Source organism: Accipiter gentilis, chromosome 9 (genome assembly GCF_929443795.1).
Source record: "Accipiter gentilis chromosome 9, bAccGen1.1, whole genome shotgun sequence".
In the NCBI taxonomy this organism is placed as follows: Eukaryota; Metazoa; Chordata; class Aves; order Accipitriformes; family Accipitridae; genus Astur; species Astur gentilis.
This window is the reverse complement of record NC_064888.1, coordinates 25825750-25850866: the sequence shown is the minus strand read 5'-3', so window position 1 is coordinate 25850866 and position 25117 is coordinate 25825750. Positions and strand designations below refer to the sequence as shown.

Genomic DNA, 25117 nt, shown 5'->3' with positions numbered 1-25117 from the left:
TTTCCTGATTTCCACTGTCAGTGTTTAAGGTGTCATTTGGGGGCCTTAATGGCAAAACGTAACTGCATTTTGTTACTTTTCTAGACTAACCTGCTTTAGTTTCTCAGCCAAGTTTGTAGCCCTCTTGCCCCTGAGTGATACCACTCTGTCGATATAAATGCAGGAATGCTCCATTTCTGCATTCAAGAAACCAGAAGTAAACCAGTTCATAGTACCTGGGAGATGTTGGGCTGGAAGGTGCTGTATAAGGTCCTCGTCTCCACATGTTCGGGTACTAAACCCTGGGTTCTGAGGATATGAAGGGCTAGCCGTTCTTCACCTGGACCAAGATGCTGATGCAAAATTTTGTTAGCTTCTGAAATAAAAGAAATGGAAAAAAGTACAGGGGCTCATGAACTAGAATTTGCATTTGAACTTTAAAAAAATTTTTAAAACCAGGTATTTAAAATTTAGCGGAAAAGTGTGCTCAACATTAAAAAAATAAAAGATTTTTTCCTAATTTTCCATAAATAACTGAGAAGTTTTATACTTGTATCAGTATGAATTTAAGACAGAAATATAAAATGAATTAACAAGCTCACCAGCTTCCTCCAAAGTATAGTCTCGTCCCCCGTAGTTAATCTTTCTGCCATTCTCAGAGAGGACAGGAGGAGCATAGCCTTTAAACCTGGCTACATTTTGCAATAACTGAGTTGGTTTTAGTTGATCACGCCAGGTATTCACACCTGAACTTTTAGGAAAGCAACAGAAACACATCCTAAAATTATTCAGCATTCAGGGCATTTACATGTCATGTAACATATATTTATTAAACTAATTCAGAAAGGGCAGTGCTGTAACTGCCTAGATTGAGGCCACTTCAGTTTGATACAGTGACATAATTTTGTAGCAGCTGAATTACCTTCCAAGACAGAGTACTTTTTTCTTTACGTATCAAAATAATTTACGCTAACAGATGTTTTCATATTTATTTCCACGAGTAGGTCAGAAAATTCTATTAAGTGTGTGTTCTCTGAACAGAAATAACACACATTACCATATAAAGAGAATATTAAAATGTTTGACATCATGTTTTTCAGTCAAAGCTCTTTCGAGGACTTTGCAGCTTAACTTGGAATTCAGATGATAGAGTGAGCACAACAAACACCCATGAGAAGCCATAGCATTGTTGTTTAACCATATAATTAAGATGCAGGAAGCCCAGATTTTTTAGAGACTGGGTACTAGATCTTACAGATAAAATTTTTCAGTAGACAAAATGACTTACATGCAATACTGCTGTGGGATGCCACAGTGAGATCCATAACGAGAAAGGAATCTGTTCTCGAGATCAATTATAGTTTCACCCACTTTTTCATCACGAGTCAATGTGTCATAGTCATAGACTGAAATTTTCAGATCCTTTTCTTGAGGCAAGAAGCAGCTGAGTTCATACATTCTAAACATAAAAATGTCCAGTTAACACTATTGCTCTTTTGAGCAATACTTTTTATTTTTGAACTTAAAAAACCCCACTTTTTACTTTATTTTTGATCAATAACCTTTACAAGATACTAAAGGGATGCTTTCAATGCTGATAAATCTAGCAGTAGTTACTACTCATGCTCCAATTTCTATTTGTGCTTACTAATAATTCCGTTCGTACTCCTATGGATAGTATATCCTTCCTTTCTGCGCAGTGTATTACTTAGATGTGTTCTGTGCAGCAGCTTGAATTGGGACTGAGAAAGAAATCAGTGTGGCTCTGCGAGCCACTCTGTAAAAAGGATGGTTGTTCAATCCATAGTTTCTGTATGATTAGAAATTTTTGATTTTTTTTTACCACAATACAAACACAGTTGGAGCCTTAAAAGATATGGTCCAAATGTTTAGCTTCTGTGACTAGAAGGGATTATTCTGTCATCTAGTTGTCCTACACAAAATAGACTGTAGAGTTTTCTCAAATTAATTTTCTGAATTTACTTTCCAGATAAGCAGCCTCATGGTTTCTACGCTGCTGAATCCATTACCCTTGAGGTAAAATATTCCATGGTTAATTATTCTCTGCATCTTTTTTTTTGTTTTGTTTTATTTCTAGTCTAACTTTTAAACTTTCACTTCCAGAATCATTCTGGAAAAACTTGGTATTTTGAAGGTACTTTTACCTGTAATCAAGTCTCTTTGCTGTCTATTTCTTTGCATAATCTGAACAATTGAAATCCTGTAGCACATCACTGCAAAGAATGCTTTCCAAACTCTTTATGATCCTTCTAGTCCTCCTCTCCTAACTTTCTAATTTATCAAAATCCTTTTCTAACACTGGACACCAAACCAGACCCAGAATTTCATTAGTAATTATAAAGATGATGCAACCTCTCCATTCCTAATTAGTATTTTTCTATTCATATATTTCAAAGATATCCTTAGCCTTTGAAGGAAAGACCAGTGTACTGGGAATATATGTTAAGCTGATTACTCATTGTGTCATCCAAGTAGTTTTCAGAGTTAAAACTTTTTCGATATTCTATAAGCACATTGTTATTCTTGTATGCATAAGACAGGGCGGTTTTAAGGTACATGCATTGTTTGACTTTGTACAATTTACCCATGTGATACAGAAAATCTATAGACTAGCCGAACACCTGTGTTGCCCAATGATTTCAAAGGGAAATGCCTTATGTATGCAACTTTACTCACAGTTAACTGTCAGTATATAACAATGAATAGAGCGCTGAATATTTCAAATAATGGTTTATCTTATAAAACAGGAAAACATTCTAAAATATAATAAATAGAAAACACAAAAAAGTTTGTTACCTGCCAAAAATTGGGTTGAGAGTATTAGGCACATAATTATCTCTGTCTTCAATTACTTTTTTACTTAAGGATATTTTTATATAAGGATCACACTATTTAAAATAAGAAAAAAATATTGTTAAGAAATAGTTATCAAGACTAACTTTATGTAAAATATACTACGGCAGAGTTAGCTCACAGATATTCCAAAAGCAAAAAGTCTCACCAGCCCATTATTATCCTGGGGTTGAAGCTGCAAAGCTCGAACAATATAAATTCGCACAATACACTCCTGAGGCCCACTGTCTGGTAGCTCACGGAACTGGCGAGGAGGAGCTGGAATAGTAGGATCATCAGGTAATGCATAGATTTTAAAGGAACCCTAAAAAATAATATAAAGACTCAGTCGAGATAAATGTAGAAAAGTCACTCTGCTAGGTTTGTTTTTTCTTATTTATCCTACACATACACACTGTTTTATATAGGAATAGCAAAATTATAGCCTGATCCACAGTCACTTAGAAGTCTTTTGTTTAGTGGGTTTTGGATAAGACTTACTACAAAGGCAAGGTTATATCCTTAGCTGATTTAAATCAATACAGCTCTTTTGATTTCAACACAATTACTCAGTTTGTTCCAGCTGAGAATATGTAACACATACTTCATATTTGTTTCCCTCTCCAAAAGCATAATTTAATGTTTGGGTTTGTTTTTTTTTTAAATGTTAACATTATTTTAATTTTTAAAAGTCATAGAGTCACGGAAATAGTACAAAATACCTTTTCCAAATTCATTCTAAAAATGTACTTCACTCAAAACATCTGCAGGTGAAAGTTCAGCCCTATTCAAGAGGTTATCAGGGAAGGTTCTGTTCCACAGGTACCAGGGAAGATCCCATTAGCAGGGATGATATTTCTTTTAAATTAACATGCATCACATTTAGTGCGAGCAATGTGTAGCTGTACCTTCCTTGAAAAAGAAGGGCCTGTACCTAAGTAGTTATGACCATCTGTTGCCCCTATTAACGCATGCATCCATATTTAAGCTGAAAAGTTTGCCTGTAGACTTACTTAAATGATAGCCACTTACATAAAAAAGACTGCATCTAGCATTTGGTTGTTGCCCATTATTTGAAATTTACCTTGAATTCCCCAACCACTGATGGATCATCACTGTCCTCAGATTTGCCTCTGTATAGTTTAAATGTATCACAGAAGTCTGTTAAGCTATTAAATTCAGGTACTTTTTCCAATTCACAGTCGTACACCTTAAAACAAGGAAATAACAATGGAAAATGAAAAAAAAGTGCAGTTTAGAAATTATCATAACATATCAGCTCCACCATTGTGGCACTGCAAAGAGTATTGTATGTTTGATGAAATATCTTATGGAATCGAAGCATTTGGAACTATTTTTATTTTTACATCAAAGTGGAAGCAAATGCAATGTTTGCAGAACATGCTATCAAGCTTCATTTAAGCCTTGTTAAAACCAGCATAAATAGCATTTCACAAGCTTATCTTTACTTTGTTTGTTATGTGTATTAGATGAGAAATGAAAGTGGTCTGGCTTCAACTTCTAACCAACAGACAGTAAAAGTACTGATCCTCTGTTCATACTTTCTCAATGTGTATGTTTATTTAGGATCTGCCTGGTACCCAAAGAAGTCAAGGGTAAAATTCCATTTGACTGAAGATTAGATTAAACTCTTAATACATCTCTTAATAAATGTAGTTAAGTAGAAAAGAAGCAAAGATACCTTCTTAAAACCTTCATTTCACCACGTGAATTAGTAATGGCCCTTTACAGGCAAGCACGCACAGTTAAATTTTGAAGAGCATTTAAAAAAATAAAGGGCACAGCTCTGACCAGGTTTTGGGCCTATAAACGTTAAGCTATGTTAATTTATTTTATCCTGAGCATTACCTTTAAAGTGTCATATCCTTTTTTAATATACTGTCCACATTTTTCATGTTCTCCTACTGAAGCGTAAAATTTACTCCACCAATCAACAATTTCTTCCTCCTTAAAGAAAAGCAAATAAAAAAGTCTTTTATTGGGAGAGAATGCCTCTTTCGTATTGAGCAGAAACAATGAACAATTAAGCATACTAAAAGATAGTATACTCTAAAACTTATTATCAGTTTAATAATACTAAATGTTTATCTGAAGGAGAATTAGAATGTAAATATTAAGGCTAAAAAGATAGAATTTCTCTTACCCAGGTTTAGGTATCTAGTCTATAATCCAGCTGCATTGATAGTTAACAGCCAGCCATCTCTAAGCAAGCAATTAATTACTAGTATCTAGATACCTATGTCAAAGGACTGACTTCTGGAGGTGTGTATATTTCTCTCCTCCATCTTCTGGCAGTGCAGCACAGCCTAGCTGCCTAAGTTCTAGATTATTTAAGTCAGAGGAACTGAATGTACACTTAGCTGGTGCAGTCATTATTCCAGCTGTTAAGGAAAACCACCATCATACATGGTATTTTCATTACAGGAATTGCATGACTGTAAAAACCACAGCAAGCATGTAGAAAACTTTTTTCTGAGGGATAAATAGTTTGCTTTCACCATTCCCATTTATTTCAAAACTGCTGCCATATAACACTGGAACAGACCTATAAATGCTCTAACCATACATCATTCCATTAAAACCAGGGGAGATTGTCTGTCTCATGACAGAATCTTGCAGTTGGGAGTTCTACCTTAATGTTTACCAAATGCAGTTGAAAAGAAACAGCAGTGAGTCTTGCCCTCTTAAAAATAATACTTCAGTGAGCCTCATGAAACCCTAGATGCTAGCAATCTATACGTTCCACTAAGACAGTATTTCTGTGGGGTTTTTAATATTTTTATTTATTTAAGTCTGATAATCACTTTATTCAACAAAGTGCTATTTTCTGTATTTATCCATAGGGATTGCATAATATAATTATTTGCCCCTGAAAACACACTTCAGTTGGTAATGAATAGTAGTCATTCAGTGTGAATGAAAAGAATGAATAGTATTCATTCACTGTGTAAATTTGGAAAAATCTTTAAGATTGTTTGGATTTAAAGAGAGTCTTAAAATATTATACAGATCATTAAATGTCAGGCTGGGTTTTTTTGTTGGTTTTTGTTTTGTTTTGTTTTTTGTTTTGTTTTTGTTTTTTAATATCTAGGGGTTATTGTTTCAGTCTTGCATATTTTTCCTAAATTTACCATTTTACAAGTTGATTGTAGGTTTTATGTCAAACATTTTTAGAGATTACTGGTCTCATCCACGTGCTTAAAATGCTAATTTAGGAGGCATTATTGATATACTGATTTTCAATTGGAGAGCTCATTTACAAGAAAGCAATGTGTAGATTTTAAAAAGTAGTGTACATTACCTTTTCCGTAAGCTGCTCATGAGGATCAATTCATAAAAAAAGAGCAAAATAAAAATAATTATAAGGGTATGATTTGTAGAATTTTATACAGTTCAACAGGCTTCAAAAGTTTTGGGGTTTGTATATAGTATGTATGTAAAGTAAGTTACTAACACCAATAATTTATAAATACTTTTCAAGAATATTCAGATACCATGTGTGTAACTTTTTTTTCTTTTTGCTGCTGTTATCAGTATGTCCTAGATATTAAACTGGAGCATACATATAAAAGTTTTGAAAAGCAAGCTTTCAGGCCTGTAAGACATTATCACCCTGTGCTTTGTTCTTCACATAACAAAGCAAAACTGAGAGAAACTTGGGTTTTCTTATTGCAGTGTTACACTCTGGATTCTATTTATTGATTTCCACAGTAGCATCATTCCCTGCTTTCATCTCTGGTTGCAGAGAGGACTGGATCTGATTCATTTCAGAAGAAAGAGGTTTTTAAGAGCACTTACAAAACTGAATCTATTCTAGAGATTCTTTTCCAAACAAATTTCACATACAGAAAATTCAAGTGATTTTTTTCCCTTTTCAAATATTTACTCCTTTATAAAACAATTTGCTAATGCTCAACAGCCTTTTCCCTTTTCCTTCTACGATCATTTTTCAATTGTTTACAGGCTGTGGATTTTCAGGAGTCTGGAAAAAAATGTGAAGAATTATAAAGTTCAGTAGCAACCAGTATATGTGTCTATAGATTTATCTGTATAAGTGTAATAACAATCTGCACAATCCAAAATGCTTCACCTGTTAAATCACAAATACGTTAATTATGACCCAATAGTCCATTAGAGATAGTCCATCATGCATCCCATATGGAAGCCATGATTAGCATGTCTGATTTTTGCTAGTGTTTATAGATCATATCTTGTGTTCTAATTTAAAGGCATATTCCATAAATTTTTGTGCAAAGCGGAAGAAATATGCAGAACATTTTATGAATACGAGCCAAATGCATCAATAGGTCAGGACATCACTCTGGTATATCATACTCATTTACTCCCATTTCTATGCTGTAAGTAATTATCTTGCTTGGATGTTCAGGTCTACTGTATTTTAGTAGTCTTGTCTAACTTCAAATCAGAAATACAGCATAATTTTTTCAGATTTGCATGGGACTGTCAGATTTTCTAAAGGCAATTGGAGTGATTTATTCTCAGAAACCGTTATCATTAGTGATTTGCAAAACTTACAGGCAGAATTCATGAGGTAATTTTGAATACTTTGCCATACTTAAATTTGACTGTTTAAACAGTGGTTTGTAATGTTGACAACATGAAGAGGTAGCTTGCATAATTATGCAATAATAATTTTAACTCCCAATTTAAAGCTTTTTCACAAACTATACTGTGTAGAACTCTGAACCTTTCATCAAAGCATAATGTTGGAAGAGTTTAAATTGGGGTTTGTGAGTTTGGGGTTTTTTTTCCCCTTGATATACCTTCAAATGTCTCTTCAAATAATGCACTTGGTAGCTTTGGGAGGAAGAGTTTAAGGAAAAAAAAATAATCAAAACCTTAAGGCCTTCTTTAAAATTCCCAAACCAAATAATGTGTCTTCAATAATTGGATATTATTATTGCTAAAACTGGTAAGCGCCATATGATAAATTTGAGATTTTGGAGTGAAATATTCACATGGTAAACATCATGTAACAGTTATGGTCCTTTTTTAATGTACCCAGTGACTTCACTGTAGATTGTTATACATGAAGTTTTCAAGACACTAACACTGAACTATTAGCTTTTTTAACTTCTTGAAATCATGGAGAAAAACCCAAGAGATACAGTGGATCCCTAGAGTTAAGAGTTAGAATTTTATTTACTGTAGATTTATTATATTCTTCAGAAAGTAGACTTTTAAACAAAGTTTAAATATTAATAGTGTGGTTAAATAATTCCTGTTGATTTTGGTGCTTTTAATATATAGATTCCAAGTAAGCTGGTGCACAAAAAAAAGTTTTTAATAGTTCATACATATTTGTGCACACACAGTGAGACTTTGAAGAAGGATACCTTAATATTTGTAACTAATCATACTAGACTCATGAGTATCATCTCCTCCAAAATCTCTGTATGGAATAATTGCCAAGACAAGTACAGCCTCATGACCACATCACATTAACATTTTTCCCCATCCGACCCTGTTCTGGTCATCTCCATGCATTAGCTTGGTACATACATACATGCACTGTTGTTGGAGAAGCCATTTTGCTGAGTGCTGTTGACATACTGCTTAAACACTGGAAATTGGAACGTAATTGATGAAATTTTGGCATTTTGCGTCCTCAGGGTTTTGTCTGCATATCACTTACATTTTCCACAGTGGTACTTATCTCAATTTGAATTGTTTTGAATATTCTTTCCTGTCTCCTATAGATGCTATCACTGTATCTAGTGTTATATTTGGCTTGGGTGATGTCAAACTCTTAAAGAAATTGTGTTTCACCTTACGTAGCATGTAAAATTTTCCCTCTTATAGTTGAAACCAACTACACAAATTCAATCATTTTTGCCAGTGAGTTCAAAGTGCTAAGATTTATTTTTTAATTTCTTTTCTTAAAATTTTTAAAGGAAATAAAATTCTCTGTACCAGCTATAAAGCATTTATATTAGAATGGAAGGCCTAATTCAGAGAAAAGTTAGAGACAGTTCTAAATTAAAGACAATTTAGATGTATGATAAAAGTAAATACAAGAACATTGCCTATGAGATACTTAAATTAGAGTCTGAATATCATAACATTAAGATACAGAAGAAGAAGTGAAGGAGGAACAATACAATCAATAATATACTCAAATAGCAGTGAGAGTTTGAAAGTTTAAATTCAGTAGTATTTACTTTGGGACCTCTGTAACAAAGTAAAAAATTCTGCATTTTTGAAAAATCAAAGTTTTGGGTTAAGAGCCTGCAAAATTACTACATTAAAGGGCATAACTTTTGTGCTTCCTTTAAAATAACATGTCATCAGAAATTTATGAAAACACCTTCTAGGTAAGGGGAACATTTTACAGTCATAAAATAATTGCAAATTTTTCCTTGAAAATATACTGTTTGGAATCTGTCTTCATTCATGTTTCAACTCAAGAGTAAAATTCTGCAAGCTGAATTATTTTTTACCTGGAAAGTAAAATTGTATTGTAGCGGTCCTGAAAGAATCAGAGCAGTAGAGAGATTCACAAAGCACAACAGAAAAGGAGAGAAAAGAAGTGTTAGTGCAGAAAAAATTGTTTCAGTGTTATCAGTTTTGGATGACTTCACGGTAAGAGAGGCAAAGCCACAACTGTGATAAAACAAATGGCTGAAGGTCTGTGTTACCATGGCTTTGATTCTGTACCCACCAAAGCATGCACCTACTTCTAGCTCCTTTATTTAGAACCACTCAGTTTGTGCAAGATCAGGCTGCTGTAACGATCACCAGTGGACAACTGGGTAATGTTCTATCATATGCTTTCAGTAGCTATTGAACATATGAATTCATTCTTAAGCTGCTGGGTGAACTTTACGATGCACAAGAAGTCATAGTTTGATGTTTACTATAGGCAAACAGAGGTTAAAACAATTAATATAATTCCTTTGCTTTCCTGTCACAAAGTAACTTTATTCCATCTGGCATTCCAGAAGGTTGCATATGTTTCTGACAATTTTGCTGTCTTGATAGTTTCTCAGAAATCACAGATCTGAAGAAGAAAGTCAAGCATCAAATTTCAAAGATTACCTGAGCTGCTAGCAGTGGCTGTGTGTCTTCCATTTCAATTACCGTATCCTGGCGAGGCGCAGCAGATAGTAGACTAACTGTAAGCCAAAGATTTTATTAAGGCAGTATGATGTAGGAGAAATATCTTACTGAACATTTTAATCAGATTTGAAATCCAAACAGTTACAGAAGATGTAAAATAATTCATTGGCTGTATGTTTGATCATCTAAAGAAAGCAATTAGTTGCCATTTTTGCTAAAAATACACAACATTTTTGTGCAGGATACACAAACATTTCTGAAATATATAGAATTTAAAAAAAAGAGTAAAACTTGGAAAAAATACAGAGGAAAATGTCAGCATTGTATTCAGAGCATTCTTGCTGGAATACTGGATCATTACTTTAGTACTTAGTGCAGGGGTAATCTGCAGGTAGTTAAATTCCAAGCTGATACTAAAAAGGAACTTCAGGGAACCAGCTTACTAAGTCTGAGAGTGGACTTGCCTTTGCACTAATTAATACTGTGATTAGATTTTTCTTTCAGATCATGTTATCTCCAAATAAGTCCACAACACAAGATGACTATTCATCAGTACAGTATGTAAACACTGAAGATAGGTTATTCTAGCATCTCCTAAGAAAGTAGAACTTTTCACTTTCCAGCTGTCTACCTTTCAGTTGTGGTGCAATGTCTTCTTTAGTAGTGTAGGGGTCACAGCGAAAGCTTTCCAGTAAATCAATAGTACACTGTCCCACGATGGGCTTCCGTCCAAATGGTCTGTGGTCTATTACTTTAATAACAAGAGATGGACTGTATAACTCCTCTTTTGGCAAAAGCTAAAAATGAAAGGTTAGAGTTTGTTTATAATACAAACAGAAGGAAAATGAAGACTAAAGATTCCCCCCGCCCCCCCCCCCCCCCCGCTAAATTACAGCTGTTAATTTATTTAATATTGAACTACTATGTTCTATGGCTGTATGGTGAATGAAAATTTCTAACCTTTTATTATGATTCAATACAAGGCAGTAAGAATAATTTTAATTGCCTTGAATCTTGAATTTTCTTGACTCTTGCACAACTCCCATCCTGGCAGTAGGAAAGTAGTCACACATCTACATGTAAACTGATGCCTTTTCAAATAAATAAATAAATAAATATGTATATATATACTGCACTGGATTGTGCATATAAAATTGTATAATTTATCAATGACTGTACAAACATGTTTACATGATCTCTATTAGAATTTTCAGGCTCAGTAAATTCCTTATGTTAAGTCAAAAAAGGATGTGCAAGTTTTTCTGTTCATTCTTGCATAACAAATCCTTGACCTTTAAAAGTATGAGATACCAGCGATCTATAGCAAAATCAGTTATATAGTTTTTTGCAACGTACAACTTTCATGAAGAGGACAGAAGATGGAAAATTTGGTGTCTTTTTGAGGTTTCTGATCACCACAGATTCCACCATTTCACCCCCACATTCCACAATGAGACTTGGAGACATAACAGGTGCCAGCTGGTAGTTTTTCATATTCCGCAACCCCCAAGCCAGAATCTGAGAAATAAAATCCAGTATAAGAAAAAGTGGGAGAGGTATCAATATGGTTAATATGATACTCAAGAAGTAGGAAAGAAGAAATTAAGTCTTTTCAATAATAAAATGTGACTGGCAAAATATTTCAAGGTGGTTGTTCTAGAAAAGTTAATCGAAAAAATGAAACTCAAAACCACTTTAAAAATCCCCCGTATTTCTCACTATGAAATATTTTTTCTTGAAGCAAATACACAAACATACTATTTAGAGGATGAGATGACTCTACTTGTATTCAGTTAGCTTAAGAATAAGCCATACCTCAACAGCAGTGAGTTGAACTACTGGTCTGATCCCTTGAGGTACCATGTAAAGCTTTGGTGCTCTTTGTGATGGAAGAATTGGAAGGTTGGCACCACCCTATTAAGACACAAACATGAGTGTTAGTTTCTCTCATCTTCCTTAAATGAAATACCTTGCAAGTATTAAGACAATTCTTCACATTATGACTCACTGTTAAAAGGATATATAATAAGTTATATTATATATAAAACCAAAAATTATATAGAAAAAATATATACCTTGTCCCTCAGAATAAGTTCTGCAGCAAAAAGAATGTCTCCACTAGCTTTACCATTATTTGTTACAGGATACCAGAGCAGTTTTGGTGTGATGTCCTCTTCTGGGATTAACTTGACCATAGGGGAACAAACACTTCTTCCAAGAAATTCATCTTTACCCTGCAACCAAAAATAGCAATCATAGCCATTAATGTTATTCTCAATTAATACAAATAAATAATAAAACAATCAGGGTAAAAAGCATTCACCTACCACTTGGTCACTGTCAAAAAGTTCAATAACAACATTAGGTGGGTTTTGGGCTACTGTTTGTGGGTCCCCATAGATCTCAATTTCATTAAATATGAGAGTTTGGTCCCATGTAGGATTTAGAGTTGAATGAATGACCTCAGTTGTTTTGCTTTGATGGAGGAAAGAAACATGAGCATACGGATCTGAAATACCATACAAAGATTAAAAGCATAGAGTTACAGACAAACAACCCCATCAAGCCATAAGGCACACAAGCACAATGTTTATCAAATGTTATTTTTCTTCTCTCATTACCAGTTCTATAAGCCATTCTATGTAAAACAAAAGCCCACACATACACATATAAGGCAAATTCCATTTAATTACTAAATAGCTTCCTTTATACAAGTCTTGATTAACAGAGTAATAAATTAAAATGATAAAACATCTTGCAAATCAGAAAGAGAACCTGAAAACTAATGAAACACTGACTATGCTAATCTCCTTTTAAATATTGTCCTTAGAAACTTTTTTTGTTGTCTCCATTGATATACAACTGTACAGCCTCATAAATAATATAAAGAAATAATTCTAGTTCTGGCTAGTTGCTGAACAACAAATTCTCCCAGGCTGTATTGCCCAGACCAAGCTTTGGTTTCAAACATGCTTATTTATAGCAACCTCTTCTTGTGAAATAGCTGAATGATTAGAGTGGTCTAAGCCCAGTATTTGGCAGGTCTTTAAATCATCAAAAGCTCTGTAGAAGGTATCTGATGATGGTCATTAACATTTCCTGTACAAATTGCAATTACTAAGGACTAGAGGCTATTTTAAAGGTCATCTTTAGGTCAGTTTCAACAGCTTCTGGCTAGGTACATGATCAGAATTTTACAAAATTTGGATAACTCTTCAAACTAGTTTTAGAGGAAAATAAGATGTAGATGTGCTAGTTTATGTGTGACTGCATCTGAGGTACCTATCTTGAATTCTACATAGGCAAATTAGAGGCATTTACTCTTGTTTCTTTGTATTGTTTTTAAGTAAGTGCTGTGTATTGAAGTAAGACCAAATACACACAGGCAGCTGTACATTTCAGAAAACAGCACTAAAATATCCCTAGCTTTGTATCTTCTGTAACAAATTAACAAATGTATTGCACTTACTCATCAATTAAAACCGGGAGAAAAAGAAGGATGCAAATGGAGGTTGATGGGGAAGGAAAATTCTGAAGTGTCCGTTTCACCTTTGTCTTTGGCTGAACTTATTTAAAGGAAGTGTAAAGTCATATTCTTACAGAATCTAATTTCAATTTGCTCTCTGACTTCCCAGTGGAGTTTTAATTCTAATTAGTGAAAATTAAATACTTGATAACATGAGTATTGAATTAGCCTTACTACAAAGATGCCAAATGGATACAACACTGTGTGTAGGAATATCTAAGAGCTGGAAATAAAAGGGCAACAGGTACACTTGTGTAAACAAACAAAAGCCATGCTTATTAGTAAGACACAGTGTAGTTTTCTACAAGCTCATCTCAGTAATGAATTAACATAAAATACTGAACACTGAGAGGCAGCTGGTGACCATCCAGCTTTCTTCATCCTTGCTTTTGTGCAAGCTTCTTGCAGGACAGCTTAGGAACTGCATGTAGGCTTTGGTCAGAAGGAAAAGCTAAGGCACAGGGAAGGGATTGATCATGGGAAATTCAGACCTTATTTGAATTCCCATTCCCTCACTGAGACTTCATTGGCAGCAGCAGGTGCTGCACATTCAGGGCACTTCTGTTTTGGCAGCTTCTGGGACAGTACTAACCAAATCTGGATCACATGTAATGAAACTGAGAATTCCTTTATGGCGCGGTTTCAGTAGCTGGGACCTACGCACAGAGCTTAAGGATTTAAGACATTCTATAGCTAAATCAAGTTAGTAGTTCATTGCAGAAGTGGGTTGTGGGTTTTCTGCACCGTTAGCAGGATTTTTCCATACCTGAAAAACTGTCTTTGTCTAAAGCCATGAGATTTCTTGCCTGATAGACGTAACAGCGAAGGTGGTAAGTATATACTCCTGTATCAAAGAAACACAGAGTTCAACTGCATTGTATAGGCTTCTTTTCTGTAATGAAGATACTTTGAGTTTATAAAAATGCCTTACACATTTTAACTCAAGCACAAGCACTGTAGTAACATTTCTACTTTTCTTTTCTAGTGACAAGTGTACTAATACCAACAAGTTGGCACCTGAGAACATTTGTTCCAACACAACTTAAAGCAGAAATGAAAAAAACCCTAATGTTATTTGGGCTTTTTTCACCGTATGATCATCTAAAAATCCTCGTATTCAAAAATTCCTGTTTGAAACAGTGCGATAATGTATCTCATCCGAAGAGAATAAAGAAGTGGGCATTCCTGTGTGCTTAAGTATTAACTACAGTGGTGGGAGGGACCTGGGAGTTTCACATTTTTGGCTGTTAGCTCTAGAAAATTGTTCCAATTACAACTCTGCCTCTTTGGCTAAAAGATTTAAAAAAAAAAAAAAAAAATCACAGCAGGCAAAGTGGAATAGTTTAAAAGGAAGATGTGAGTGCATCCCAAACCCAGGACAGCATGTGACCAAGTTACTACAGCTTTTCTTTAGAAGATGTCAGCTCTAACCCTTTCAGTCCTTGGAAAAATCTGAGCCGCTCATAGCCTTAATGAGCTGAAATCTCTGAACTCTGGCAGGAAAAGGTGCCATTTTCCTCCTATTGTGGTCATTATTTAAAAGAAACCACAATAATCTTTTTCAGAAGGTGAGGGACAAGATTGAAGATTTAGGCACCTATTCCCAGCAGGGAGATCAAGTTCTGCAGAGTCCATATAAAGCCAAGTATTCTGGTCAGAGATCCTCAATAAGGATTTTAAGTCTTAGGAGTGGATGGGATTGGTCTCTATTCATATTAACTAACACTGGTGGCTCCTATCTCAGTGTCCCTGCTTTTGTGAATCCCATTACAGTGATTCCAAGGCATATAAAGCCAATCCAGGTTGGCAAAGTCAGTTTTGTTCACTTTGCCAACTCAACTACACGGTCTTACTGCTTCCTCTGAGTCAGGCATTTGTCTACCTTTGCATTGAGCTGCTTTAAGTGAGCTAAACCAGCAAAAAATTAACTGTACATACATCTTCTCTGCTGGCTTAGCTCCCTGCATTGTTATGGAGGGACCCTAATGCTAAAAATGCATCATTTAAGACAGCCTGACATTCAGGTGCTGCAATAGCTAGCTTTAGAATTCCTGTCCCATACAGGTTTTAAAAATGTCTGTGTGACAGTGGACTGAAATATCAAAATGACTAACTGTAATTTTTTTTTTAGTAGCCTAAATAGAGCCCGATCAAGGATCAGATAGTAATTATAACAGAAGGTATATAAACCTAGATGTAAACCACAAAGAATTACAATTCTGTTTGAGACCAGGGAGAAACAGACATGATTTATAAGAAAGGAATTGTTAAAGAACCTACTGTCAAAGTAGCAGGAAACAAGTGGTGTATTGGCACCGAACACCTTTGTAGCTGATTCCTTGGTTTTGTCTGAACTCTTCCCTTCTCCATCATCGACACTAGTGTCTGCTCCCTAAAGTTATATGTAGGAAAAAAAGTTACTATGTATTTACAGACATAGAAGGACTCCGTGTGTGAATATATGGGTTTTGGTCTCTTCTCCAGGACAAGGAGAAATTTACTTTCCTGAGTAAATGTACTTTAAAAAGATGTTTGCACATGTCTGAAGGTCATTTCTTATTGCCATTGAACCTGTGCAGAAATCGGATCCAGTCATTTCATCTTTCTTTCCAGAACATCATACTCCTGGAGATATACTAGCTACCTATCAGCTCTTACTGAAGTAGAGGTTGCAGGTCTTCTGCACTGCGCTATTGCAGAGAACTGCTCTAAGGCTTTATCCTAGCCATAGCCCAGGAAGTATAGTCAGAAGAGAAACTGAAACAGAAATTTTTAAACTCTATGGAACCAAATTAAGTTGAGAAAGAAAATGCTATCAATGAATCATAGGTCAACATTTGGTGCACAAAAAGAGAAACAAACCAAGAAAAAAGCACAAACTTTCATTAATGTTATGCAATCAGACTCGGAATCATTATTTTAGAAAAACAAAGTAGCCTTCTTGCAGTATTTGCTCCAATTTGTATTCTGGTAAATCGAGCTTATCTATGAAGCTGTGTTAACCTGAAAACTCGAGGAATAATTACATTCTGGTGATCTATTTGTGGCTGGCTTCTCCAACACTTTGCTATCCTTTCTTGTGTTTGGTTGTTTATACATGCAAATATTAATCAGGGGCAGCTATTTCAGTGCCTGTTGTTTCTTGTGCTGATGTTAATACTTCTAAATTACGTGCATGAAAAGCTTGAGCTATCTTTTCACTTTACTTACTGAAGGCTCATCTAGTAATTTGGCCTTTTGCTCTAAATCTCACATAATGTAATAATGATTTGAAAAATAAAGTAATAATAAGCACATTATGCAAAAGTCTCTAATCAACTTTAATGGTCCCTTTCAGACTTTAAACAATATAAACTGTATTAGTTCCTCAGTTATATGTCAATCTAACAATTCAGGGACTAAAATAGCTGATATAAGTGTTTATTTAGTGTAAATTAGCATATTGAACATTTAAAGATTTTTTTGATACTCTGTCCCTTACCAAAGCACCTTCAAGTTTAAAGATAGCTGCTGCACCATGTGTCTCTGAGGGAGCCATTTTTCGCCTCCATCGTCTTCGACGGAAAGTATCAGAACTGCGTTGTTTCCAGTGAAATTTCCAGCCAATCAAGGAAGCATATTCCCATCCTTCTTGATCCTCATATGATGATATTCCCTGGAAGACATACATCCTTGTTATCCACAGAGTTGTATAAATGTAATGAAAAAACTGGCACTTGCTCTGGCAGGCATCATAATCCCCTCATAAACCAAAGCTGGAAACATCTATTTACAAAAAGACAAAGAAAAGTAATATAATGAAAACACACAAGGTTGTTCTAGATTTTTCTCGGTTTGTATTAAATTTTTTCTTTATTCAGGGAATGAGTAAATTCATGCGGATTATTTTTTTTTTTTAAAAGAAACTCAAACTGTTACAATGTGCAAGTCTCTGACTGCATCTCTCTTCTGCTTACCCTTCCTGCTGTTACTGCTTGAGCTGGATCCCTCTTCCGTTTCCGCACCAGTCTTCGTCGTCGATGTGTATGGTACATTTTCTCTGCAGGAACCCATGACTTTGGTTTAGTGTCTGGAGGAATAGTAATTCCATATTCCCACCCTAAAACAGAATTGATTACTCGGTATATTTCCAGAAACACAAGCAAGATACAAAGAAGAAAAGCATGGGAAATAAGAGTTGTTGTACCTACACAGGATGAAGCTTTAGTCATACAAGACTATTTGATATTGCAAACCCTAAATGCCCAATAGCTAGGGGGCAACTGATGACATTTTATCATGATGCTATGTTATAAAATATATGACAATAAAAAAATCTCTACATTAAAACACATACAATACATTTTAAGTTGTTTTCTTTGCATTCTTCTTTTTTCAAATGTTAGGTGTATTGATACCACATTTTTATACTTTACCACAGGGAAAAATCATCCTTAAGTAAGAGTGGAATGTCCTGTGTACTCTTGCAACTCCAGCAGGTTGGCTTTTAAAGGAACACCACTATTTGAACTCTGATCAAAAAACTTTAAGAATTGGTAAACCTGTTACTGTATTTTGGCTCTACATAGTAAACGTCAGTTGTCAGGTATCTAGGACTCAGACTTTTATTTAGATTGATCTCTTATTAAAAAGTTACTGCAGACTCCTACAAGAGGTTCCAGTTCCAGACAGATATCAGTAGTCTTTTAAGATAAAATATTTTTTCTACTCAAATAGCTATTTATTTAATATAATAATATTTATTTTATAGTATAATATTTACATTATTTAAAAGCATTAAGTATTTGAGAGTTTTCAGCTGGTTTAGAACAAATTAAAATTAATGATAGTTTTGCAAAATTCTGGGCTTTCCAGGATCTTCTACAACCTTCCCTTTTGCTTTTATTATTAATTTTGTTTTCGAACCATTAACGTCCTGTAAATACTTTGCTATGAGAGATTTACTGCTTTTTTCTATTGCTGGAGAATCTGAATTATGGTCTTATGAGATTGTTTATATCACAAATTTCTAAGCTTGTAACAGTTTTAATTTACTCTAAATAACAAGCATATGAAAGTCAAAGCAACTCCAGGAAAAATGGTGGCTCTATGCACTTAGGATTTTCTAACCTGATCAGGTTAGTAGTACATCTAATCTGAAAAACTCTTGTCTAGCAGAGTCAGATTCTTCACAGAAAGGCTTTGAAGTCTTTTTCATTTCAGAATTGCATACTGTTAAGATTTCATCCTGATCAGTCTTGCATGGCTCCCTTCCCACACAAATTCAGTGCAGTTATTCTGCTCTCAACGATATAGGAATCCTTCAGACACTTGTGTGCTGTGCGACCAACACAAACTGGTTCCTAATGTCCTTTGGTCCCCAGACCTCCTGGTTCACCTCTTAACATTGCTTGGTGACTTGTTCCCTGGCTAAAGGCTCCCAGTTAAATTACCAGGTAGAACCAAACCTGGCTTTGCCACATATTCTTGGTGCAATAACAGAGGCTTCACATCTCAAGTTAAGCTTCTGACTTCTCTAAAAAAACCCAATTACTGCTACTAATTCACGTCTTACAGGCCCAATCCTAACCATTGGACTGCATTAACAGTGGACTTGGGGGAAAAAAGTTTTGGAAACTTATTTCAAACAAGGATGGGTTCTATTTCCAAGCACACTGTTCCAACTGGAACCTTTCATGTTAATAGACTGTTGTTTGCATTGGCCTTAATTTTTTTTAATTTGTCAAAGTTTTTGGCTCAAAATTGTCATCTGCTGCTGATGTTAAGACCAATGTACAGCTTCTTAGATTATGTGATTCTCTCTCTAGTAGGCACTTTTAAATGCATTTATTACATATACTGTTGAAAATACTGGTCCCTTTTGACCCAAGAAAAGCCTCAATGAGAACAGTGAGTTTGATGGAGTAGTGATTAAAATGGAAATAGAAACAGATGCAAACAGTGAATACTTTCTCAATGTCATTTTATCTGATTCCTTAAGCAACTGTTATCCAAATATTTGCTTGACATTTTTCCACACGGCAACCACCGTCATGCTCAGGACATTGCTACAGTCTTGACATCCATCCTCCTTCAGTATAGACTATGACACATTTATCAGCAGATAAACAGTAAATCTTACCATGCTCATCCACTGCTCGATTTAAATCAGCTTTCCAAGCCTCATCTTCCCACATCCATCCAAGAGGACACGTGAATTCACGTGGCGGTGGAGCTTTTTCTCCATTCTTTTATGTAGGGAAAACATAACAGTTCCGTGCATTAATAGATGAAATACACTGTGTAGCAGATCTTAGAACTCCTTCTCTTAAACCTTTACTTATCCAGTGAAAATGTAAGTCTCACCACATCTGTGTAACTATCTTCAGCTGCTTTCCATTCACCTCCAGGATAGCGACTCTCATTTTCATATACTTCATCAGTAAACTCAGTATGACCAGCATCAGCTTCAGTCAACAAACTGCAGGTCCAAAGCAAATATAATAAGAAACCAAACGTATTTTAGTTAGCTATGGAGAATATATAGAAACTATGTACAGAATGTACTGGAATTCTGGATTGTCCACTTTTGTGAAGTTCTGTTTATTAATAGAGTACAGCATAGCCCTCATCTATATGAAGGGCTACTTGTTTCCTTAGAATGTCTTCCTAAAGCCGAAGCAACTCCAGTAGTAGTAAGCAATAGGAGGAACATTACTCATGACTAGCAGGAGTGTTGTAACTGCTGTTTTTCGGGATCTGCTTTCAGCACTTCCTCTTGGAAAGTGTAGGAAAACCCAGACTGCACATAACAGTTACATTCATCTTTCATTTTTGTATATCTAGCTATGCACTAAAATTTGGCAATGATGTACTTTAATTTTGTTCCCCTTTATGCTGTTGACAAGGTAAGCAATCAGTTGGCTAATAGTTTTCTAAGTTTCAAGTAAAAGAAATGAGAACATTAAATGTAACAAAATAGCCTTGATTTCCACATTTCCACTTGTGATTAACTGTGATTCAGGAATCACTGAAGTATGTTCTAAAATGCCATCTGCTGGTCAAATAAAGCCATGCAGATTATGTTCCAATAAAAGCAGATGCAAGGCATAAACACTGTTATGGATTTTGACAGTAGGGGTCTTTTTCATTATGTGAGAAAGTATCTCCATGTCTGTTATTGCTTTTCTTCATGTCAGATTATTCACTGAAATAAAAACTATTCATTGAATATGAAAGTAAAACCATCCATTCATACCTATAAACTGATACAATTTTAAAATGGATCAAATAATAGCACATATTCTTCCCGGAGAGTTTTTCTGTAGCAACAGTCCTGTACTTTTTTGGCCATCAGAACACAAGAATTTAAAATGGGCTGCACCTTTTCTTTTAAGAAAAAAAGAAAAGAATCTCTTTCTCATGCTAGCTTTTGTTTATGAAACAAATAATTTACCCAGTCTGGTTTAAAGTGTGGCAACACAAACAGCTGAACTGGCACAACTCAGGAGTTGAAAACCTCTGACAGAGCAAGACTGAACCTACTAGAGCTGGGGGAGGATTGACACCTCATGAATTAGGTCCACCAGGGGAGGGATTGTCATACAGCACCACAACCTTAGGCTCTGAAAACAACCCCTGCCCTGAGTCAGTTTGAGATATAACCTGTGACAGTTGTTTAACAAGGGAAATGGAACATCTCAACATTTAGTGAAATAAACACAACACAAAAAAACATCCACTGTATGCGAACAACCATGCAAATGCTGTAATGGTGTTGATACAACATGAACTGCAGCTTCATACTGGATGTCAGGGTTAAGTTTACAGCTATAGAAGACCTAGCTATCTAAGGGTCTTGTCCAAAACGATCACAGCAGAATCTGAGAACCTTACACAGAAACAGGTGATCCTCACAGTAGATTTCTAGGAAAGGAAAACTATATTATTCCTTTTTTAAAGATGAGGCACCGAGACACAGAAAATATAAGCAATATGCCTGTCATCACATGGGGACTTCTAAACTGTAAGCTGGTTCCTAGGAAATGGATGCATTCTTTCTGTTGCATGCTTTATTTTACTTTTTAAAAACAGTAATGTTAATTTTAGTGGCATTAACTAGCTTTGACTATTGGCTGGCTTTTGCTGTCCTAGAAATTTCAGCTTAAAATCTCTTTCTTAGCCAAGAAAACAGGGAGGAGCTTTTACGCTACACTCTGAGATTAAACTCTTTTATTCCTGCCTGCATAAAATTAAAAAAATCTGACCTTCTTTCAGGATCAACCATCCATTCTCCTTCCCACTCCCAGCCCTTTGGGGGCAGAAAGTACTCTTTTTTCAGTTTGATTTTTCCTGTGACGTCAGAAAACTTGTGGCGACCAACAAGTCCTGAGGTACCCCATTTTCCAAAAAGAAGAGCTTGATTTTCATACTGTTTGAGAAGAAAGAAAAAATGAGTGCTTTAGGAATAAAAAAAAGTTTTAGGAGGAAAAAAAAAAAAAGATATTTATGTAACTGTTACAACTGAAACATTCTACTATACGATTCCTTTCTCTGAAGTTAAGTACTCCCTTCCCACATTACTCTGCAATGTCATCATTAATTTATTTCTTTTGTTTTCTTCTGTGCTGCCTGGTAAACAATGATTTTACTGCTAACCTAAACTATCTATCTTCTCAATTTAATGCCTCTCTACAAATACAGTCAAACTTCCTCAAAATTAAAGCTTTGTTAAATAAAATTCCATTACATTATTCAAACAAGTTTGTTCTGTTCCCTAGACGCATGATCCTTGCATTCTTTTCCATCTCAAATCTCCTCCTATTTATAATCTCTTATTTTGTATCATGTAAAACTGAGTTATAGTCTTATCATGGAAGCTACTAGGGCATGATTCCAATGTCAGTCCAGTTTATATAGTATATTTCCCTCTATGCTAATGGGATCGTTCGTAGTTTATGATGGTCTTGAGTTTTCTGCTCTTATTCCTGTAACATTGTTGTATTGTTGTATGAAGAACAAAAAATAAGATATTCAATAGCCTCTTAAACTCTATACTTAAAATAATGGCTTTGAACATCTATTGACTATTTTAAGTGACTTACTACAGCACTATTAAACATTTAAGTATAGGTGCAATGGTGACACAAGTCTCTGTAAAAGTGTCTGGTTTCATTAGCTATTATAGTGATATTGGATTATGTGCACCATTAGGTGATGGGGCATGTATAAGACACCTGCTGCTCACCATTATCATTCAAAATTTCTATTATATGCTGTGGGACTATTTCAAGCATTTTTATTCCAAATTTGTTAACTCTTACCATTGAAATGTTATCATATTATAGCCTTTTGGCAGAAAAATCTACTGGTTTTGACCAGTTCTTTCTGTAACAGTAAATTTTCTACTGCTACAAAAGAACCATTATTAAGCAAAACCACTTGTATCCAAGTATCATTTGTAGAAGTGAAGAAGCAATTAAAATAAAAGGGTTATTCACATGCCAAAACATAATGGTCTAGATCTCAATCTTAATTACACTGATAAAAATCTAAAATAAATGTCTTTGAAATCACTGGAGTTAACCAGATTTTTACTTGATTAACCAGTTTAGAATCTGGTCTGCTGAAGTTCATCTGGTAGGCACAATGGACTTGATCATTAATTGCCTTGAATGGGATCTACTTGTTTCAGTATAATAAATACTATTCTCCCTTTCTACCTGGCATGCAAAAAGTAAAATTCAAAAGAGCTCCACTTTCATTGAATTCCTAACACTCACGTGCAAGTTTAAAGTAGGAAAGCAATGATGGACATACCAGTTCTGCAAAAACACTGAACGTTCCCTCTGCAAAGCTATTAAACTTCTTTTCAACTGCACTGAGCCCAAGCCAAATGTTAATTCGCAACTCCACAGGCATTTTGACATCTTTCGTCTTGTCCTGTGGGTACTGGCACATGAACAAAAAAGTTATTCTTTCTTATGTTATGTAGGTATTGTGGCTTTCAGTAAAATATATACAATAGCATAGAGATATGAGTAATAATACATGATTTATTGACCTATTCCTGTACTGCATTTCCTCAAAAGCCAGTAATAAATAGTTCAGAAAGGAAACATTCTTTAGATGGTACCTGCCTAGGGCATGTAAAAAACAAACAGTAACAGAAGTATCATCCCTGTTCCTGTATGTTTTCTCCCAAGTTGCATCCAGCAATGGGGTTTTAATTATGAAAATAACTTAAAACTTCAATGTTGATGTTAGTGTTTCTTGTTAGGAGACTCTGGAAATGTAGAGGTTAGTCAAAATGGTTCACTAAATGTAGAAGCAATGCATCATAACATGCATAATAAGGGGGCTTGCATAAAAACATGAAGATATAGGCTCGTCTGCATTGAAGCATTAATCAACATAACTACTAGTACATTGACAAACTCTGTAAATGCTATTGTTATACAGTCAGATTGCCTTTTCTCTGGTTAAGTTTATTCCAATTAAAGACAATATAAACTTCAATGGAGGAAGACTCAATGCAGACAGACATACTAGGGAACTTCCAAAACTTTGAATAGGTATTTGAAACTTCCCTGACTTACACTAATTATTCCCTCTGAAAGTCTCCATTCTCATCCAACCCCAAAACACCAAACCCAGTAATACTTTAAAAGTCCTGTCACAATTTTGAGCGCTTTCAGAAAAGCCTCAGTTAGGTGTTGATGCTGGTTCTACCTGGCTTGTGATGAACTTTACTTTACAATTTCTGTGATATTTTGAAGAAACTATAGGCAGTTGGCTTTTAATCTGTCATGAGTTTTGACACCTCATTGTTCATAGTTTGTTTGCATGTTTCATGCTAATGTCAGAAGGCATCACAGTTTAGGGAGTTAATTATTTTTTAAGGGGAAAAAAATAAGTACCTTTAAGAAGATTGTTTGGGTCTTTCCACAATATTTACCAGATGATTTGGGGCTTGTTGTGGAATACAACACTTGGTGTGCAGGAACACGAGCATAAGCCAGTCTTTTCTCCCCTCGGATCATCCATATAATTACATCAGGCATGCTGTTTTGTGGCTGTGGATTATTTGTGGAGAAAAGATAGTTAAGAATGGTAACTAATATAATGTTAAACTAATTTAATGCTTAGATAACAGAAACATAAATTAGGGTTTATGTCAAATGATTTATTACTTAGAATGAATAATTAACATGAATTTATGATAAATAGAGGAAATTGTCTTACTTTGCAACTAATGCAATATATAGTTCTGAAACGATTAAAAATACCATTGAGACTACTGGAAAGCAAGTAAGTTTTATTTAAAAAAACAGTTCCTATATCTTTTGCAAGTTTTTCTAGAGACATTTTGTATCTCAATTCCTTTATGGCGACTATAGTGACTGATCCCAAATGCTAATGCTTTGGATTGACCTGCTACATATTTAAGTGTTTGTAATGCTTCCACGCTAAGGGTAGATCATCATAAGACTTTTAGCAGAAGACAGAAACAGCCTACTATCTTTTTGCAGCTTTGTGCACACCTTTGTATGCTAGCTGCAAGTCTGCCAAATTAACCACTCCTTTTTTTTTTAAAATCAGTAACTTTTCAAAGCAGAAGTGACAAAGAAAAAAATAAAACATTTCTACAATGTTGTGAAAACCAATTACGAGATAACC

The 25117-nt window shown here is 34.9% G+C and overlaps 1 protein-coding gene across 4 annotated transcripts in view; it reads right to left on the bottom strand.

Annotated features, from left to right (window-relative positions):
* MYOF (myoferlin) overlaps positions 1-25117 on the bottom strand; it is a 72736-nt gene that overhangs the window by 6233 nt on the left and 41386 nt on the right. For 2 of the 4 annotated variants that reach the window (XM_049810366.1, XM_049810363.1), the window contains exons 24-46: positions 24358-24513; positions 23258-23389; positions 21706-21869; positions 19805-19919; positions 19581-19686; positions 17416-17558; positions 16941-17114; positions 15740-15851; positions 14226-14303; positions 12261-12442; positions 12009-12167; positions 11749-11847; positions 11290-11451; positions 10565-10730; positions 9913-9989; positions 6155-6166; positions 4702-4800; positions 3917-4042; positions 3002-3157; positions 2797-2888; positions 1268-1438; positions 582-730; positions 216-355 (exon numbers count right to left, since the gene is read on the bottom strand). In XM_049810366.1, the coding sequence (XP_049666323.1) occupies positions 216-355; positions 582-730; positions 1268-1438; positions 2797-2888; positions 3002-3157; positions 3917-4042; positions 4702-4800; positions 6155-6166; positions 9913-9989; positions 10565-10730; positions 11290-11451; positions 11749-11847; positions 12009-12167; positions 12261-12442; positions 14226-14303; positions 15740-15851; positions 16941-17114; positions 17416-17558; positions 19581-19686; positions 19805-19919; positions 21706-21869; positions 23258-23389; positions 24358-24513 (2970 nt within the window). Of the gene's footprint in view, positions 1-215; positions 356-581; positions 731-1267; positions 1439-2796; positions 2889-3001; positions 3158-3916; positions 4043-4701; positions 4801-6154; positions 6167-9912; positions 9990-10564; positions 10731-11289; positions 11452-11748; positions 11848-12008; positions 12168-12260; positions 12443-14225; positions 14304-15739; positions 15852-16940; positions 17115-17415; positions 17559-19580; positions 19687-19804; positions 19920-21705; positions 21870-23257; positions 23390-24357; positions 24514-25117 lie in introns of those variants that run through there. The other 2 variants (XR_007507283.1, XM_049810365.1) reach the window with 2 other exon arrangements.